A 19,105-nucleotide genomic window follows, 5' to 3' on the forward strand; every position below is an offset into this window, starting at 1 on the left:
TTGGAGCCAAAGCCGGGTAGGCTGGGCTGACAAGTTGCAAGGGAGCCCGAGGTTGACCGCAAGGCAGGCAGCCCGCTGCAGGCACGCACGCGAGCTGGACTGAGCGTTTGGTGCGGCGGTCTCGGGAGGGCGAACCGCCCTGGATATGGCGTCGCACCTGTCCCCCCGGTCCAAAGACTACTAACAATCCAGAAGTCGTGGCACAACCGCTAGCGAAGGCATCATGGCGGACACCTGGCTCAGAAACCAGAACCGACTCTGTGATACAGGCAAGGAGATCAGATGGACAAATGTCGTGTGCGGCAGCAGCTGGAGCTGTCCCAGGTCATCCGAGATGTCCTGACTCGCATGGTTCGGATGCGCCCGCTCCAACCACTAATAAGACCAGTCACCCAAAGCCCAGGCCCACCACGAGAAATGCCGATTCCACGGGGGCTGTTGCTGGATTGAGCTTGGACCATGTGAGGCCCGCACGGGGGATGCGCTTGGAATACAGCGCTCTCCCATTGGCTCTCTGTCGTCCCGTAGATGGATACCTTCGGCTGCTGTCTTCAGAAATCCGCTCTGTCTTCGACCCTGGCAACTCCTCCAAGTTGGAGCTCACCAGAACGCGGATCCACTCCGTCAGAGAATGGACCCTTGAATCTCGAGCTGTGCCATTACGAGGCACATCATCAAGAGCTTCAACGCGCGTCGGAAATTACGACGAAACGAAGCGGCCTACAAATCCCGAACATGTCGTCATGTCGGGGTTATCATATCCGGCTCAAGATCGCCACGTCCGTCTTCTTGCTCGCCTGGCCTTGAATTCACCCACGATGGCCGCGCCAGGACGCTTTTGCCCGAGACTCGGAGGCGCTGGAGCGCGCCGGCTCTTCTCCGTGTCGGCAAGCAGCAGGCAGGTCCTCGACGTCGCGACACTCCCGGATCGCACCGTCCCTCACTACCAGCAGACCAAGACGTCATCGCTGCTCTCGCTCCACTGGCCACAGCCGCCGCGCAATATCCTGCTGATGCCCAAGCTACATGCGCCGCATGTCACCGCTAAGGCCGTCGAGTTCGCCAAGCATATCCACAGCAACTATCCGGGTTTAAATCTCGTCTTCGAGAACCACGTTGCTAAGCACATCCACGAGACGCTGCCATTTCCCATCTATACCACCGCGCCGAGCGATGCCCCGACCCAGTTCGCCCAGAAGATTGATCTCGTCACAACCATGGGCGGCGACGGCACCATCCTACGTGCGGCGAGCCTGTTCTCCATGCACAACAGCGTCCCTCCAATCCTGTCTTTTAGTATGGGCACCCTCGGCTTCCTCGGAGAGTGGAAGTTTGGCGAGTACAAGCGGGCGTGGAGGGAGTGCTATATGAGCGGCTGCTCTGTCACGGTGGAAGATCTAGTCGACCCTCATACTCGAGAAGCCGCGTCGGGCCAGCGGCTGGCGGACAATCTGTGTTACACCCCGCCGGTCGACGGGTGGGACAGCGTTCGCGGCAACGGGAAGTGCATGGGCCTGAGCCGGACCTCCAAGATCCTCCTTCGCAATAGGCTGCGCGTCGGCATCTACGACAGCGAAGGCCGCAACATCAACGAGCAGCTCCTCCCCACCTCCACCGCGGAGCTCGACCTCGGCAGCCCCGCCGACATCAACCACCATGCCCCTCTCTTCCCCCCCAGCGGCCAGATCCCCCCTTACCTACACGCCATCAACGAAGTCTCCATCGACCGCGGCTCCCACCCGCACCTGGCCATCATCGACATCTACGTCAACTCGCATTTCCTGACGGAAGCCGTCGCCGACGGCATGCTGATCAGCACCCCGACGGGGTCGACCGCCTACTCCCTCAGCGCCGGCGGCTCCATCGTCCACCCGCTCGTCAAGTCCCTGCTCATCACGCCCATTAGCCCCCGCAGCCTGAGCTTCCGCCCGCTGGTGCTGCCGCTGCATACCAAGGTGGTGCTGAAGCTGAGCAAGCGGAACCGTGGGCGGGAGCTGCCCGTTAGCATTGACGGGAAGCGGCGCGCGGGGGTTACCATCGGGATGGAGGTGAGAGTGGAGGGTGAGAAGCTCGAGCGGACGCCCGACGGGTGGAGGGGCGGGGTGCCGTGCGTTATCCGCGCCTCGTCGAGGGGCGACGGGGAAGGGTTCGCCGAGGATGACGATTCGTGGGTCGGGGGTCTGAACGGGCTGCTGAAGTTCAATTATCCTTTTGGAGACCCTGGGCAGTCGAACTGAGGGGCATGTTTGTTTGCTTGTTTGTTTCTTTGTTGGCTGCATGTACGATTGGTGTGAGCCGGGGATGGCGCTGGCTCTTGTTTAAGTGCCTGCATGGATGGCATCGATGAACATTTGATACCCCCCGCAAATATATGCTGTACGGAAATCTGGGACTTTTCTGATTGTTTCTGGGGTTTGATTTGGGTGGGATTGAGCGGGATACATGGATCGATGTCGCATGTCTCGACCAGGGAAGCAGAGGACATAGATCTTAAGAAACCCTGGGCTTCGAATCTTAGCGCCAACAGATCGACTTATCCAAGACTGCGTCAAGATGCATGACGTGACCAGCCACAAAGCTTGTAAGACTACAGCGGTTCTTCCTAGACATTTGGATGCGGTGGGGATATGCAACATCACAAACGGGAATGGACACATCGGAACCAAAGTGAAGGAAGGCCATCAACATCCGACATCAGCATTATACATAATTACGCACTGCTCATGTACAGCTAGATCGAAGCAGCTTCCCAAGATTATAACGACTCCTTGCTAAAGTTTTTCGTGTCGTTTTCATACCGTCTTTTCAATTCAAGGGCATTCCCACCATCCACCGTCACTCATCGCCTCATTAATACAACCCAACCCGCACATCAATCCATCTCCATCTCAACCTCAACCCATCGTCACTTTAGAGAGCAGCGATGGCACCAAGAGCGAGCATGCCCAGGCTGCCGATGTAGCCGGCAACGGCAGCGCCGCCGGTGACGGGCTCCGAGGTGGTGGCCGGAGGCGGCATGGTGCCGTTGTTGGTCGAGGTCGGGGCGGGGGTGACGATGGAGCCCGGGGACGAGGTCGAGGTCTCATCGTCTCCACCGGTCGGGGTCGAGGTCTCCTCCTCCGTGGCGGTGGAGGTAGAAGTCACGGTGAGGGTGTCGGTGATGGTGGTGGTGTCGTCGCCGCCCTCATCGCCCCCGCCGACCTGGGAGCAGAACTCTTCCGTGGCAGGGAGGACCTCGTCTGCGGGGTTATTTCGTTAGTTTTCTTCTCTTGAATGTAGACCCGGGGGGGGGGGGGGGGGGGGCAAGGGGAGGGAAGGGGGAAATAACATACTCTGCGCAACATCCTCACCGCACTCCTCGATCACGCAAGGGGTGGCGGCAGTGGTGAGCTCCTCCCTGTTCTCGCAGACGCAGGCGAAATCGGTCAGATCGCAGGGGGTGCCGGTAGAGATGGCGGTCATGATGCACTGCAGGGCGCACTGGGGGAAGAGGCCGATGTCCTGGGCGGACGCCACGGCGGCAAGGCCGGCAGCGAGGACAGTGGTGTACTTCATCTTTGACGTTGTTGGGATTGGTGTTGGTTGGCTTGGACTTCTTTTGCGAGGGTGGGGTTTCCCAAGAGAACAGCGAGCGTCTGCTACTTGATTGTGTCACAAAACGAGCGTGATGGGGAAGGAAAGGAAGAAGGGCAATGCAGGCCAAGGGGAAAGGGGCTGGTCTTTTATGTCGTTTACAGCAATACCACAACACTACGTCTTGTCCATCCATTTTGCCTGGCCTGGGCAAATAACACTGGCGAAGGTGGTGTGGAGAAGCCGGCCATTCTCGTAAAGACGGGCTGGGAATAACATGCAGGAACCGCATTCATTGGCCCACCGGACATTGGAAGCATGATTGTGGTGGGTGGGACAACATGGTTCGCTGTTGCCCTGGCCAGGCTTTTCGGCCTCGATCCGGGCGTGTTCCCCGGGATGGATGACGCGGAATCCTCAAGAGAGTAACAGCCACGAACCTGGGGAAGTGGAACGTCCATTGCATATGATCGTTGGGGGAAGGGCACAGCCTCGGCTTTCAAGGGGGCCCCGGTCGAACTTGACGCTCGAGAAGCAATCCTCAATCCCCAGCGCTTCCTTCACGTTGTTCACGTTGTACGCAGAGCACTATCACATCTCAGATGCCGGTCATGGGCAGAGCAAAATCTCTCATCTCATCTTACGGAGCAAATACACTGGTTAGCCGCTGGTCACTCTCGTGCGTTTGGGGTCCAGCTTGGCAATCGCTTTGGAAGCTCGAGGAGACGTGTGAGTGGCGAATGGACATGGGCATAAACTGAGTGGCAAAGCAAACGGGCCGTTGGCCGCGAATCCAAACCGTCTCACAGCCAACAAACATGTCATCGCCGGCCAGGCCAGCTGCAAACTCAGCAGGTCCATCATCCGTCGCCGACGCCGCCAAGCTCAATTGAATCTTGCAAGAGAGGCAATCATCAACGTCACCGCCAAGCTGTCCCCTTTACATATATCTCCATCCATGATGTACGACAAGCCATCCCTCTCACCGAACACTCCCGTTGTTCGTCAGCGGGAGCAGAGCGGAGGAGGAGGCGCTCTTACCCCTGCAGCATCCCACATCCCACGGCCCGCCCTCTCGATCCGGCCTAACCAGCTCGGACTAGCAGGGACAATGCATTTTGCGGGGTAGAATCCACCTCTTCATTTCCTGTTAGTGCCATTCGCATCAATCCATCCTTTCTTCCCAAGCCTGTTTGGTGTAGTATCATCACAGCAATCCTGCAATTGACTAGCTACCATGCCGAGGAACCGGGCGCTCTTGGATGAGGCACGCCAAGAAGCATATGATCAGTCCCACATTCCCCCAACTTCGGTCTTCTTCTAAAAGCCCTCCAAACACGAGAGCTATCTCAGGGTCCAAGATAATCAGGGAGCACGAGACAATTGCTAAACAACACGATGTCCTTTAGCATTCAGTATTAATTGTTATCCCAAATAAAATAATATACTAACAGAGGAAAAAGTAATTAATCGGGGGGGGTTACTAAACACACAAATATAATAAAGTAAAATAAAAAAAATTGAAGGCGCTGGTGTCAAGTTTAGGGAAGCTGTACTTAGTTAGGTAATGCCGTTGATACGGGCTCTTAACCGACCACGCGGAGGTGGATGTAGTTTATTTTCTTTTGGGTAGTGTAGGGAGTAGCTGCAGCTCTCCTAGATTGAAGGGTGGGAGCATGTTGCACCCTCCCCTTTCCGAATTCTTCGAGTTGCCTTGGGCTCACGCGCCCGCAGCTTTCTTCTCGAATTTTCAAGCCTCGGAGCCTCACACCCCTCAGCTGAGAACGTTGGCCCTCCCCCGTCTGGGCTTGCACGGGAGAAGGGTGCTTCGTGTGTGGCAGCACGCCAAGGATGACCTGGAATCAACCGAGGAGGTGGCCGCACATGTGTCCAGGTCTAATTAAAGACTCTTTTGTAGGACTCAGATCGGAGCTTGGAAAAGCCGCGATTACCTGAGAATCGAACAGTTAGCCTTTCGAGAGTCAGACGAGGAGGGGTGCTTGAGTGTCAGCTTGACCACCAGCGCTTTCTGTTTTGTTGGAAATCAAGTGCGTGATCAGAAGCTATATACCCGCGTGCGGAAGGAGCAGGAAGGAAGGCTGGGGCGGTTCTACTTCCGGATGGAATGTTGGAAACAGCCGTGCGTAAACACCCTTATGAACCCACTAACAGGGCAGATTTAGGTTGACGTGCGAATCTCGCCAGGAGAAATGGTGAGAACTTCAAGTTGACCTGGACCAAGCACCCCGTTGGGGACTCAATGAGGTGGAAGGCTGCCGCGCGCGGCGTTGGACATATCAGCCAGAAAAGAAACACCAGTATGAAGCTTCACCTATGACGGCCATCCCGTCCAACACAGTAGGGTAACCCTGGAGTACCCTTGGTACAGCGCCGGAACTAAAATGTCCATCGCATTTGGGAGACCACACGTGCTAATGTACCCCAGATATAAATCTGACGACCTACTCGGTGTGGATTACCGGCCCAGTTGACCATATGAGTTCTTTTTTCCCTCGTCTCCTGGCTTGGACAATGCCGGACGTCCCTATCCTAGTGCTGCTTAATGGACATTTCAAGAGGCCCCGGTAGTTGTCGACAACGATACCTGGAATGCGCTGTGGCCGATTCGGCTTGGGCGTGGCAATGCCCTGTAAGATGACTGAGAAGGTCTGGAGAGTAAGAACTGATAAGGACTTGCCTCGTGCTGTTGATACCGGAGGTTAGAACAATATCACGGCACGCAAGCATATTTTCTACCACGGCTTCGAGTCACCGAGGCCCCCGGAACGCTGAATCTCAAAAGACAAAGTCAAACTACTTTTGCATTGACTAGCACTACATCTAATCCATCTACGGGCCATAGACGAAGCCAAAGACACGGGTCTTCAATCCCATGTGACATGAGACCGGACCCCCAGCGATTCGCCCGCGCCAAGACAGGACAAGATGCAACGGTGCCAACCGACCGCAGTGTTCGCTTCGCAGCGCAATAAACAAGAAGCGAATGTCAACCCGCCAGACATAGCGCCAGAGCCCTAGTTTCACACAGGGCTGGTGGCCTCCCCGCCGAGGCTTGCGCCGCTCCCGCTGCCGGACCGCACACTACTGCGGCCAGAGCCGAAGCCCGACGCCGAGCCCGATGCGGACCCTGATCCGGATGCTGACCCCTTAAAGTGGAATCCCGGCGGGCCTCGCAGCGGGGTCGTCCCGGGGGTCCCATGCACGCCAACATGTCCACGGTGATGGGCCGTCGCACCCATGAAGTGGTTGCCAGCATGGTTGTTGATGCTACCGACGTCGTGCTCGTCTTCGTCGGTGGACTGTGTAAACCCCGAGACGTTGCTAAGCATCGACGAGGAGCGACCTCGAGTCCTGTGCGGTGGCGGAGTGCCCATGACCGTCTGGATCGGATTAGGGAAGCTGGGAGCTTGCGGAGGGAGGGCAAGAGGAGAAGCCTGCGCTGGCATCGAGACGGCCGGCCATACCGACTGCGCGCTGTACTGGCCAGCCGGCGGCGCCCAGGCAACAGGCGGTGCGAAGTGGCTGGGCTGCGAGACAGAATCGTACCCGACGTCGTCCTGAAAACCCGCCAGAAAGGCTTGCAAATGGCCCGCCATATCTTGTATTTGGGCCTGCTTCCCAATGTTGCTGGCTCTCAGGGCCTGAATCCTCTCCAAGAGCAGCTGGTCGTTCCGGGCCGCTTCGGCTTCGAAATTGGCGCGTTCCTGACGGCGGCGCTCGGCCTCGTTCAAGCCTCGAGCGTTGGCATCCATAATGCGGGCATGCTCGTCGTCAACCTTGGCGATACGCGTCGCTATCTTGTTCCGCTTCGCCTGCAGGCTGGCTCGCTCCTCCTCGAGAGACTTAATCTTCCTGTCGATAGCCGACTTGAAGCTCTTGAAAGACGCACGGGCTTTGTCAAACTCGGCCTTCTCAGAAGTCCAGGCGTCCTGCTTGGCGCGATACTCGTTGAGGAGATCCTCCGGCACCGTCTCCAGCTCCTTCAGCTCCGCGTCTAGGTCGCAAATGGACTCCTCGGCTCGCTTTTCCTGGATCTTATTCTGAGCAACCTTCTGCCTCAGCTTCTCGTCATCGCCTCCGGCGAATTGGACGGCGAACGTGAGCTTCTCGATCTCTTTCCGCGCCGCGTTCAGCTTGCGGTTGTTGTCCTTTCGAACAGCCTTAAGGCGAGCTTTTTCATCGGCCAGTTTGATCTCGGCTGCCGCAACTGATGCTCGCAGCGTTGTCGCCGGAGAATCGTGGCGTGCATGCGATCGCTGGTTGCCTGCCGTCTTTGGGCCGGCCTCGGGGTCCTTGCTTTTCGCCTGGACCGTCCTCACGCTCGTCGAGAAGATGACCTCGTGAGTGCGCGTGTTGACGAACTCGCACTCGTAGTTAGACAGCGGAGTCAATCCATAAATATCGCCCGTCCACCTCGTGCCTTGATGGTTCTCTTCCTCGCCGTTGTCGATTGGAGTGATGCGTGTTGGTTGCCAAATGGCGTTGTTGACTTTTACGTAGAATGGCTTGCTAATATCGATGCTTGGATTACCGCCCTCCGGGGAATCGTCCTGCTCCGGCTCTGGGAAGTGGCTGGTGTTGAAGCAGACCTCATCACAGCCAACATAGCAGATCCAGATTTGTTCGGGCTGAGTGTTGAAAGGCGCGTTGCCGAGGTTGTGGATATCGGTGGCATTAGAGCCAGCCGACTCGCTCGCCGCATGCGACAGCTCATACTCCTTGACCATGACAATCTTGGTGCTCGCGAGAGCCGCCCAGAGCGGCTGCCTTATCCTAACTTGGGCGCTCTGCTTCCGTCGCTTCTTGGTAGAAAGATTGGCTGCGCTCGTCTGCAAGTGAACATCGCTGTCGGCGGCCATGAGGGCAACATCCGAACAGCCTTCGGCAGAGAAAGAGACAGACTTGCCCGCTTCAGGGTCCAGCAGGCCCTGGGATTGCAAGTCCCGACGTTCCCTCCGCAAGTACCATTCCCTGATGTAGCGCACAAGTCCCTGGGTGAGGATATGGATTGCCAAGACGCTCCTGACCCATCCGTACGGACCCTTCTTCTCGAACGCCCGTGCCGGCTCGGAATTGGAAGCTAGAAAGCGGTTCGTGCCAAAAAGCGTAGTCAGCCGGGAGAGACCATTCCACCTTGCGTACTGGGTCCAATGGGAAGCGCCAACAATGGCAACGCAGAGTAGGATGTTGCTCGTCGTCCCTTGCCTTGACGTGCCTCCGCCGCCCAGCGTCAACGAGATCACGACCTGCGCCAGATCCAAGATGAACTGTTGCACCGGCGCCCAGAGAAATAGCCAGATGCCCAACATGATCACGTCCATACATATCAGGGTCGTCAGGGAAGGGGTCCCTTGGTTGCCATCAAAGATATCGGCAATGCTAAGCCCAGAGCTAGTGGTCACCGGGGGAACGAAGGTGAGGAGGGTGAAGAGCATGTAGATGGTGGCCAACACGGCGGGCGACACCTGCATGAGGATGATCAGGATGGCGATGGTGTCGTGAAGGGGGCACGATCGGAGGACGGTGATGGCAAGGTCCAAGGGGCCGGGGTCGCGGTGCACGTTGGTATTCTTGGCATCGTTGACGTCGATCCGGCGATGAGCTTCCTCGGGGACGGCATGTGCGAGAGGTGCGGGTAACGACTCGGCCGAGGACGACTCGGAATAGGTGGTGCCTAGGGAACCCCTCCGCACCAGCTCGGCTGCCTTGCGCTCGGGGGCCATGTCGTCGGGATGCGCAGGGGAACCGTTCGCAGTAACGGGCACGGGCGGTACGGGCGGCGCACCGGCACTGTCAACGACGGTCTTGAAGCCACCATCGAGCTGGCCCTGGCTCTTCTGCTTGACGACTCGCTTGCCGGGGCCTACCAGGCCATTCTCGTGGCGGGTGTCGCGCTGGCTGCTTGCTCCCTGGTGTCGCTTTCCTGAATTTGACGCGCGAGGCATGCGCATCCGCTGACCCAGAAGCTTGTTCTGAGCCAGCCCAGCACCGGGTTGAGCGTGAGGTGGCGGCGGGAACCGGAAATCGGAGAGACGGTCGCTTGCTTCCCAACGCTCCGGGGCGACAACGCTAGGCGGACAAGATGGCGGCCGGGCCCGGATCGCAGGTGGACAGGATATCGTGTGTCGTCATGCACCGCCGCCGCAACGGAGAACCTAGAAACCGAGGTTGAGGCGTGGAATATGCTTCGGAGATGCTAAGGGTTGCGGGTTTGAGGCGACGCAGGGCGGTTTGAGTTTAAAAGGAGAAAAGCGGATTTTTGGATTGGCGGCTGAGGATTTAGGTGCGTAGGCACAGTGTCAGCTCAGCGCACTCGGCGCTGGAAACAAGCAGCAGGGACCCCCAGTGGGCCAACCGACTGATGCTCAAATTAGTACTTTTAAGTCGCTCCAGCGCTGCGGCGACCGGAGCCACACCGATTCCCCGCCGCCGCCGAATGCAAGGTACACGGTGGTACATGCCTGCAAGGTCGCCAAGATGGTTGCATTCCTTCCGCACAGATGAGTCAGGCTCCCGAATAAGCTTCTTCGACTTCCAAGAGTCCCTTAAGATTTCGCGGGTATCTACAGATGGTGTTGTGGACTTGTTTGCAGCGCGATGGGATGCAAGGTCCGGCGTCTCCAATCGCTGTTTCCCTGGCCCGCTCTCCCTGCCCAGGGCGGCTCTGTTTGGCTGAACCTGCCTGTCCGCAACGACGGGAGGCGGGTTGGAAGCAACGCTTTGAACTCGACGGAGGAAACCGTGGCTCGCATCTGGACGCTTCGGGCTCAATTACAGGCTGCTGGCACCCGGGGCGCGGGAGTGCATCGAGCGATCGGCCAAACAAGAAGGTCACTGGCTGTTGCACGGGCTGTTTCCGGTCCGATGGCTCTCTAGCTCGAGCCAGCAATCCCGAAAGCAATCCCGAACGCCACCAAAAAGAAACAGAAACTGTTCAGCAAACCGCCAAGCAGTTCCCATTATCCCGCAGCATCATGAGGTTGCCTATCAACCAACCCGTCAACCCAACGTCTGCCCAAAGGGCCTCGACTGGGTCATGCTGGGCATGTGCGGAGTGTTATCTATCCGCACGTGCGGCATTACTAACGGAGGCTTTTGCGGTCGACAGGGAGGCACCAACTTAACTACCGAAGTAATTAGGGCGCATCAACGAATCAAACAACAACATCCATCTGCGGGGAGACGGTACAATGGCAATATCAACGTCGATCACTGCTCACTATCCGCGACTGCGGCATGCGCTGACAACACCATCCGAGCCTGCTGCATCCCAACGGCCTGCCGCGGCCAATCTCGAATTAATTTGTTTCCCCGATTCGAAACATGCTGCGATCATGTGTTGTCAAAAGCAAAGGCGGGCTTCAATGCGGCACCGGATCCCACCTGCAAGGCAAAAGTTGGACTCCACCTCATAGAAGAGCCTTTCGAAGAGACTTTCGTAGAGATGGAGCCAGCTTGACAGCAGGTTCCAGGTATATCCTCGCTTCTTCGTGTCTCGGTTCCGTCGCCGGCGGCAAGACACTGCAAGGGTCCTATCGTCCCTTCTAACGAACAACCGAACAGGACGCGGAAGGATGAGCGACGAGAACAGCAGATCAAAATTGGCCCTTCCCCCGCAACCCCTCCAAGCGCAGCTCCCGTGGGCGAGTGAAGACAAGTTGAGCCTCTGGCGGCAGAGCGTTGACCTCCATTTCGGCATTTACGTGACATCCGACTCGTCGGATTGGACCAGGCCGATGCTTGGCCCGCCTCATCTCTTCATGGCATATCCACCCGCACTCTAGTTTTTCTCCCTTGTCCGCGTGCAAGTCATATCTTCGGACAGGAGACGCGCTCTGCAGTAGTGCCGTTGCATTCTCACATCTCACCTTCGTCTGCCGTCCGCTACATGAGAAGAACGCATGCTCAAAGAGCTTGGCAGAACGATCTCTTGGCCATGTCCCCCATGCAGAGGTGCCCGATATCCCTACCTGGATGTCTGCTATGATTGGATTTGAGCCGTTTGTGCTGTGGGGTTCTGGGTGGCATGATCTCCGGGCACCTTGGCCGGCCCAAAGCAGACAGGTTTTCTTTCCTCGCAGCGAAACCCCGAACTGCCTCCGGATTACTCCGCCAGAGCCGCCGCGACCAATTGCATCAAGGCCGGAGCTGTATACCACAGTAAGGACTTGAGCGTTTGGTTTAAGGGCTTCTCATTACGAGATATCATTCAGTCCTCTCGGCCTGCCTGCCTGCCGGCGACTGGCCCTTCAACCATGAGCAATCGGTGAACTTCGGCATCTGTCACTACCCATCCTTGACCTATATCGATACGAGCTTAATAAGGTGACACAACGTAACACTCGGCGCCAGATATGGTAACATTCACCCGTGCCAATCATGAAGTTCTTCAACGCCGCGTGAGGCTGGGCCACCCAACCGCTCTTCCTTGTCGTAACCATGACCCAAGAAGTCCGTCAGTGTTCTTCCCCCTGAAATAAAGGAAGCGGCTACACAGTATCCCTCTGTGCGACCCTTTGAGTTTAAAGTCCGTGTGGGGTCCTCTCCTGCAAGCTGGGCTGCCTGGTACAGTATGGTCGTGTGCAACTTGGAGCTAAAGGGGATTTGATCGGGTGACCGACTCTCGAAGCTCGGTATGAGTTCTGGCGCCTGATGCCAGGGGGTCTCAATTACACGGAAATTCCCATCTCACGGTCCAGACAGGAAACTAGTTGCTCTATTATCACATCCCAAAGTGGAAACGGTCATTGCCTCCTTGCTTCTTCATATCTCCTGTTCTTTAGTCATTGTTATCATCACCCTCTCTCCCTTTACTCTTTGTGTCCTTCTTTTCATTTTGTCATTCGTTCTTGTGTTTACCGTTGTAGCTTAAGTGCGGCTACCTCCTAATAATACAAACTGTCAATAGTCGATAGGGGAGATGCAAGAGTGCTCCAACCGCCACATCGCGCCGAAGCCGACTAGTAACATATTACTCAACATCCACCGGATAATCGGATGACCACTTCTAGTTCTATTCTACGAGTTGCAAATACAGCCTTACACACGGTGTCTATTCCAGAAGCAAACAGCAGGCTTCGAGACTGAACAAATCATGTGCTGCTCTTTGCACTCCCCAGATCTTCAACAGCATCGGGTCTATTCCACGTCTCCTTCTCCAGTGCCTCCACCGACGAGATCAGTTCCCATATCCGCGTCCTCGCCCTCAACGTTTCTTGCTCCTGCAACTTCCACGTTTCTATAAACTGCTCTAGCATGAAGCTCGGCATGCTGGTCTTCCCGGACGCCTTGTAGTCGTAAATGACAATGTCCTCTTCTAGTCGCGCAGAGATTCTCCTGTGCTGGTGCGATAGGACGATGCAGTCGAGGAAGAAGGAGCTCGGGGCGGGATCCCCTTCAGGCTTGGATCGCAGTTTGTGATAGACCGAGATCTTGTCGGGGTATACCATCGGCTGCAGGGAGTTTAAGTGTTAGTTATGTAACATTCTCAAAGGTTGAAGAGCTCAAGTGGGAGGGTGACACGTACAAACTTAAAATCCGCCTTCAGGCTCCGCATAATTAAACCAGTCGACCTCGGAGACATCAACTCCCTCCACTGGTCCCGATGCGCCGAGTCGACGTGGACCGCAAAATTCGTGATCCAGTTTACGCGCGCCGACTCGGCAAAGCGGTAGTAATTAACATTATTGACGTGCCCCTGATCAGTCCAGTAGTCAGCGCGGTCCGTAATACAACAGTAAGCTGGTAGGCACCCACAAATGTATCCATCTCACCCCAAGCGATCTCCCTCGCCTCGAGCCCGCGCCGCCCGCCCGTCAGGAACCCCTCGCTCCCCGCAAGCAGCTCCTTCCACTCTGTCGCCAGGGCGCCGAGCACCGACCCCGCTCGCGAAATCTGCTGTCTGTCACAGCCAAATATGATGCACTTGCCCACCCGGGCGCGCAGCTCGGCGATCCATCGCGACGGAGGCGGCGGCGGGAGTCTAGAGGTCGAGTCTGAGCTCGGGCGAGCCGCGGAGACGGAGAATAGCCGGCGCGGGTATAGAGATGCTAATGTAGGCTGCTGAATCGAGGCGCGGCACACGCTCTCGACGAGCTTCGCGCGCCCCGGTGACGGGAGGAGGGTAGGCATCGTGGGCGGCAGGGGCGGGGTGGGGGATGGGCGTTCCGACGGCGGCACACGTCAATTGGTCGAAAGGATGGAATGAAAGCCTTGGCTGATTCAAATGTAGTTCAATTGTTTTGTTTACTCGTTTAACCGGTGAGTCCTAGACCTAGCAATGTCAGGTTTCCTGGGGTCGTGGCCGCTCGGTCAGCCATCCCCCAGTCCCGGCGATGTCGCCATCACCTCGGAGTCTCGGCAGGGCGGGGAGCACAGGAAGTGGGGCGTCCCTGCCTTCGCCGATGCCACCCGGTCGAGCTCAACCGGGGCCTGAAATCAGCATTGGGTTTGGCCTAGTCAAACCATTGGTTTTTGAAAACAAGAATTTGTAGTGATCCCGGTCTCAGTCAAGACAGGCAGTGGCCTCTTGTGCTGTTACCACTGTGCCCGATAAGATAAGCCCTGGCATGTCGTCACCTGGGCACTGGAGCTGCTTGAACCATTCGACCCCAATTCAACCTCAGAGCGATAAGCGCAACCACTGTGTCTCTTCGCTCCCTAGCCCAAGCCTCGCCGCCGGACCTCGCGATGATTGGAGTATAGCGATTGATCAATAAGATATATCTACTGGCTCTCTCAAACACGATGCCGCCAGCTCCGAATCCAGAGCTGAGGAGCCAAGTCATTGCCATTTACAAACGCAAGTTTTCTCCTGCCTCTCTCCACACCGTGCAAGTCGTCTCGCACCAGTTACGTCGGATAATATACCCCGTTTCAAGTACTATTAGTGACCTAGGCGTTCGACATAACACCCGCATGAGCAGAGGATCATGCATTCTCAAGCGTCCGGTTCGCTTTGCTTACACACCTCATCCGCAGAGCTCCTCTTCCTCGGCCGAGACTACCCCCTAGGCTACGACTACTTCCGGCCGCGGCTACACCGCGCCTTCATGGCAAATGCACATGTCACGGATGAAGAGCAAATCAGGAAAGGAATCGCACGTGCCGAGTTTGTCAGGAAAGGTAGGTTGGTCGATGTGTCCTTGCACAGGTTTCCCCTGGGGCCTGGTATACCCAACCTTCGTATGGGCATACAAAACAAAGTGCACTATCTTTTCGTTGAACTACCTTGGCCCGGTTATGGCTAACCTGATGCCATCAAACTACGCACAGAGATCGAGGCGCTGTAAGTGAGACACCAATCTGCCCTTCATCTTCCCTAGCTTTTCTTCCAAGCCTAATAAAAAAGCACAAACCAAAACCATCCATTCCTATTCTATTCACAGGAGATGCTCCCATTTCGCGAGCAAGAGAGAAAATGATACAAGAACAACATCCGCAGTACATGGTCAACACCAGCCTATGACACAACACCCTATCGGAACATCCAATCTCCTTTCCTATCTTTCCTTCCGTCATCTCTCCCAACCCGTAACTCTTCCCAGAGGCTAACCTTTCCATACCTCTAGGTACTATCTCAAACGATATCGGACACTGAGAAAGAGATATGACGGGGCATAGACTTCTTCCGCGTAAAATAGCCTTGTGACAGCAAAGCCAAGCGTGCACCGGCGTTGGGTATCGGCATGCCAGAACCGAAAGAGAAACAACGACAAAGAAACACAATCAGTTGCCGTAGCCTTGCGTCAGCGAGAAAACGATGCATGTACACACGTAGAACAGCCTCCTAAAGGACTCAGCCGAAAACTAAGACTCCTCCGGGCCGCCACGCGCTCCAATCTTACCGGCCCTCATCGCTTCCTCGCCCACCAAGCCCCAACCTCAAGACACTCCCCCCAGCTGGTGCCATTCTCCCTCACCAAATCATTCATCATCTTCCCCACCCACGCGTCCCACTCGTCCTGGCTCTTGCCGCTGACCTCCCGCAGCACGGGCTCGAAGCTCTGGATCTGGCCGACAACCGTCATCAGGGCCGTCCTCCTCAGCGCGGCCGCCGTGGGGTTCAGCGTCCTGCCCGCGCCGCCTCCCCCCTCCCCTCCCGCACCATCCTTCCCGCCGCCTCCAAACAGCCTCCTCGCCTTGGTCTCGATATAGCTCTTCCCGTCCTTGGTCACCACGCCGCCGACGCCCTCCCTCTCCCACCGCACCTCGGACAGCGGCACGGCCAGCCGCCTGCTCCCGACCTCCTTGAGCGCCTCGGCCTCCTGGATCAGCAGCGGGCCGATGACGGTGCAGGGCATGGGGCAGATGGCGCGGGCATCCAGCGCGCGCGAGATCCACCCGTTGTACTCGACGAGGTAGTTGTTGAGCGGCGTGCTGAGCGGGGTGTTGGCCGTCATGACGTAGGCGCCCATGGCGAAGGCGGCTCTGTGCTCGTCTTCCTCGGTGCTGTTGCTACCACTACCAGCACTGGTGGCGGCGGCGGTAGTGGTAGTATTGTCGGTGTCATTGTCGGGGGATGGTTGTTGTTCTTCTTGTTGTTGCTGTTGTTGCTGCTGTTCAATGCCGTCTTCGGCGGTTGTTGTTGTGGAAGATGATGACGTAGTAGGAGTCTCGGGCACGTGCGGTCGCAACATGCGGATGGTGTGATCCGTCTCCCAGATCTCGACCGTCCCGCCCGGGGTGAGGATGCGGATGTACTCATCCATGAGACCCTGCTGTAGCGCCGTGGGGGTGGCGAGGCCCATGTCTTTGACCATGACAAAGTCGAAGGAGGCGTCTGGGAATGGTAGAGGGAGCTTCCGGATATCGTGCTGTACGAAGCGCCAATTCATGTCCTTATCAGGCCGGGTATCTGTTTCTGCCGCGGATGGTGATAGTGTTGATGATGACGACGATGATGATATCCCCGGGCCACCTGATGTCGGCGCGATGGGGACAATGTCGATTCCGGTAAAGGATACGTTTCTGTGCAATCCCCGCTCCTCGTAGTACCTATAGCACATCATGCTCCAGAACCCGGTCCCGCAGCCGACTTCCAAGACGCGCGACGGGGGTTTGGTGGCGAATGCCGGTGAGCATATTGGGCGTCCGTGTAGCTGCATCAAGAGCATTGTCTTCAGACTCTGGTGGTGGATCTCTTCTAGGTCGACGGGCAGGGGATATGACAAGGTCGGATCGGAGAGGTAGGTTCGTCCGTTGCGGACAATGAACGGACGGTGGTGGTAGGCAGCCGCCTCGCTGGGATGGTGTTCGCTCGAGTGCATCGTGCGGCTGCTCGCCGTTGTGATTCCCGAGACGCTGGACACGCTCTCGGCCCGAGGAAGGCCTGAGCTCCCCGATACCTTTGAAGCCGCGCCAAGCTCGGGGAACATGGCGGCGTGTTGCAGCGTCTGCATCCGGCGATCCGGGAAGACGGCGAGGGAGGGGACACCAGCAGAGGGGTTGCCGACGGCGCCCGGAGTGGTGGCGCTCGCAGAGGCCGGCGTGCGGGCGGAAGCTGGCTCCGAGGTGGTGCCAGCACTAGGGTATCGGAAGGCGGCGTCCTGGGTGTTGAGACGGGGCGTCGCCGGGAGCTGCTTCTCCTGGTAGTACTTGGCTGGCGCGGACATGCGTTCCCGGGTCTGGTCGCGCGGGAGTGCACGGCCTGTTGCGCCAGATGTCACGATTGCGGGTGTAGCGTCGACCCCGGCTCCGCTGGCATCGAGGCCGGCCGGCGGCTGTTGGAGCCAGCTCAAGCTGTGCGGCGACGGCTGATGCTCGGTCCGGCCGCTGCTGGATGTGCTTGCGCTATTGGTCCTGGCGTGGCTGGGGATGCGCGATCGCTTCTTAGTCGTCGTTCCAGACGTCGAATTGGCGCGAGCTGGCCCCTTTGACCGGTGGGAATGGGGAGAGTGCGGCTCGACTTGGTAGGAGGCGTAGGGAGCCTTGGCGGCTGCGTATCCCGAGAGAAACTCCATGCTTGCCGCTGCGGTCCAGGCGAAACTTTTTTTTTCATCTATGGGCGCGGCAGGGGGTTGCTGCCGCGGGACGGGGGGTGGGCGTGCCCCGCCTTAGCTGCCCGTGGCACCTTGTTCCGGTGTGTTTGATGCTGCTGCTGCAGCTGAGGGCGGCGCCACTGCACTGGACGCGTGCCGCTAGACGGTTAGATTGACAGGGCGGCGTGGTTTAGGTTCCAGCGCCTCCTCCCGCCCCGTCCGGATCCCTCGCTCCGGTAAGGGGAGAATAGGGGCGCATGCGAGTAAATTGGGTCCGTCTCCTTTTCGCCCCCGCCGACCTTCCGCATTCAACAAAAAGACCGCACACTCTCAAGGCACCTCCCCTGGCCTCCCGAGAGAACAGGAAAACGGCCGAGCCGATCAACGGGTATGCCGATTGACACGACCCCCTTTCTAGAAGCCTTCCAAGTTTCTCGGCCTGTTTCGGGTCCCTGTAGCTCGGTGCTCCCCCCCGGTAGGCTCGGTGAGGCGCTGTCGGATTCCTTGGCCGGCCTGCAAATTGCCCCGGTGATAAATCCTCTTTGTGTCCCGACGATATAGTCCGCCCTTCTCTTCACACCCGGTCTGGCCGACCGTTTCCTCAGATGACCGGTTCCCTGCCGAGATGACACGTCTCCCCCACTAGTGGGACCGTGGCCGACAAAAGCAAAGAGGAAGGACAAAAATGCTCAGAGCAGCCGGGGGTCACTCCGTCGGCATCCGCCGGGATGGGCGGCGTGGTTGGGGGCTGTTCAGTCGCCTGACCCGACGTCTGAGGCCAGGATGCAACTGCTTTGAACTCGGCGTCCGTTCTCAACGTTCTCCAGACGGCGGCTTCGTCACCACTCATGGTCAATTCAGGGATACCCTCGCCAACAATTGTCGCGGGATGCTGCCGTGCATGTCGCGAAACCGGTAACGCCACGCGCAGCGAACTGATCACGATGTTGGGCTTGGATGGATCCTCACAGGCGCTCCTCCCGGTCGACAGAAAGATGGCGATCGAACGAACAGGCCCAGTTCGACGCAAGTGGGGTCGGGGAGGTGGACGGTCCGAACACGAGAGAAGCCCAAGTTGGCGATATCCAGCGTGGGGTTCCAGCTTGCAGTCGCGTGTGTTATTTTATGTCTCTAGGTCCAATTCGAAATGAAAAGAGACCAAAAAAGGACGGCCAGCAGCCTCTCGAGCAATCTTGTTGGGAGTTGGACACATTGGACACGTTGGATGGAAAGACAGAAAATGGGCCCAGCCTGTTCTTATTAGGAAGACGAGACATATAATCCCCGATTGCACAACCATTCCTTTTACTATTTTTTTCTCTGCCTTTGGACCGCACACTTGCTCGATACGGTCCCATGACGGCCTCGTACCTTAGCCTCCCCTGTTCTGGGCGCCGGGTTCTCACCTTCCTCCCATTGCAGTTGCAAGTGGTGTGGAGCAGGGCAGAGGCAGCCTTTTCGGTCGGCTTCCCCGCACCGCAATTCTCCTCGTGGATTGGTTCTTTGGGCACTTCTGGGGAGCCCATTGCCTG

At 57.5% G+C, this 19,105-nt stretch overlaps 6 protein-coding genes across 6 annotated transcripts; 2 read left to right on the plus strand and 4 right to left on the minus strand.

Annotated features, from left to right (window-relative positions):
* Positions 1 to 818: 818 nt before the first annotated feature.
* Positions 819 to 2,237, plus strand: POS5 (NADH kinase pos5; the record flags this gene model as incomplete). The annotated part of the gene is made up of 1 exon (XM_071060443.1): positions 819 to 2,237. One exon carries the CDS (start codon positions 819 to 821, stop codon positions 2,235 to 2,237), a length of 1,419 nt encoding a protein of 472 aa, XP_070916544.1.
* Positions 2,238 to 2,910: 673 nt separating this feature from the next.
* MFIFM68171_05024 (Hemoglobin and hemoglobin-haptoglobin-binding protein-like protein) lies at positions 2,911 to 3,555 on the minus strand (the record flags this gene model as incomplete). Its single annotated transcript, XM_071060444.1, has 2 exons — positions 2,911 to 3,239; positions 3,333 to 3,555. The coding sequence occupies 2 exons, from the start codon at positions 3,553 to 3,555 to the stop codon at positions 2,911 to 2,913; spliced, it is 552 nt and encodes a 183-aa protein (XP_070916545.1).
* Positions 3,556 to 6,614: 3,059 nt separating this feature from the next.
* Positions 6,615 to 9,545, minus strand: MFIFM68171_05025 (Ubiquitination network signaling protein; the record flags this gene model as incomplete). The annotated part of the gene is made up of 1 exon (XM_071060445.1): positions 6,615 to 9,545. The coding sequence occupies one exon, from the start codon at positions 9,543 to 9,545 to the stop codon at positions 6,615 to 6,617; it is 2,931 nt and encodes a 976-aa protein (XP_070916546.1).
* A 3,141-nt stretch (positions 9,546 to 12,686) lies between these two features.
* MFIFM68171_05026 (Thioesterase/thiol ester dehydrase-isomerase) lies at positions 12,687 to 13,725 on the minus strand (the record flags this gene model as incomplete). Its single annotated transcript, XM_071060446.1, has 3 exons — positions 12,687 to 13,046; positions 13,121 to 13,291; positions 13,351 to 13,725. 3 exons carry the CDS (start codon positions 13,723 to 13,725, stop codon positions 12,687 to 12,689), a joined length of 906 nt encoding a protein of 301 aa, XP_070916547.1.
* Positions 13,726 to 14,340: 615 nt separating this feature from the next.
* ETFRF1 (Electron transfer flavoprotein regulatory factor 1) lies at positions 14,341 to 15,216 on the plus strand (the record flags this gene model as incomplete). Its single annotated transcript, XM_071060447.1, has 4 exons — positions 14,341 to 14,395; positions 14,575 to 14,718; positions 14,869 to 14,881; positions 15,165 to 15,216. 4 exons carry the CDS (start codon positions 14,341 to 14,343, stop codon positions 15,214 to 15,216), a joined length of 264 nt encoding a protein of 87 aa, XP_070916548.1.
* A 230-nt stretch (positions 15,217 to 15,446) lies between these two features.
* Positions 15,447 to 17,555, minus strand: MFIFM68171_05028 (Methyltransferase domain-containing protein; the record flags this gene model as incomplete). Its single annotated transcript, XM_071060448.1, has 1 exon — positions 15,447 to 17,555. The coding sequence occupies one exon, from the start codon at positions 17,553 to 17,555 to the stop codon at positions 15,447 to 15,449; it is 2,109 nt and encodes a 702-aa protein (XP_070916549.1).
* Between the last annotated feature and the right edge of the window lie 1,550 nt (positions 17,556 to 19,105).

Source organism: Madurella fahalii (genome assembly GCF_045866475.1).
Source record: "Madurella fahalii IFM 68171 DNA, scaffold_2, whole genome shotgun sequence".
Taxonomy (NCBI): domain Eukaryota; kingdom Fungi; phylum Ascomycota; class Sordariomycetes; order Sordariales; genus Madurella; species Madurella fahalii.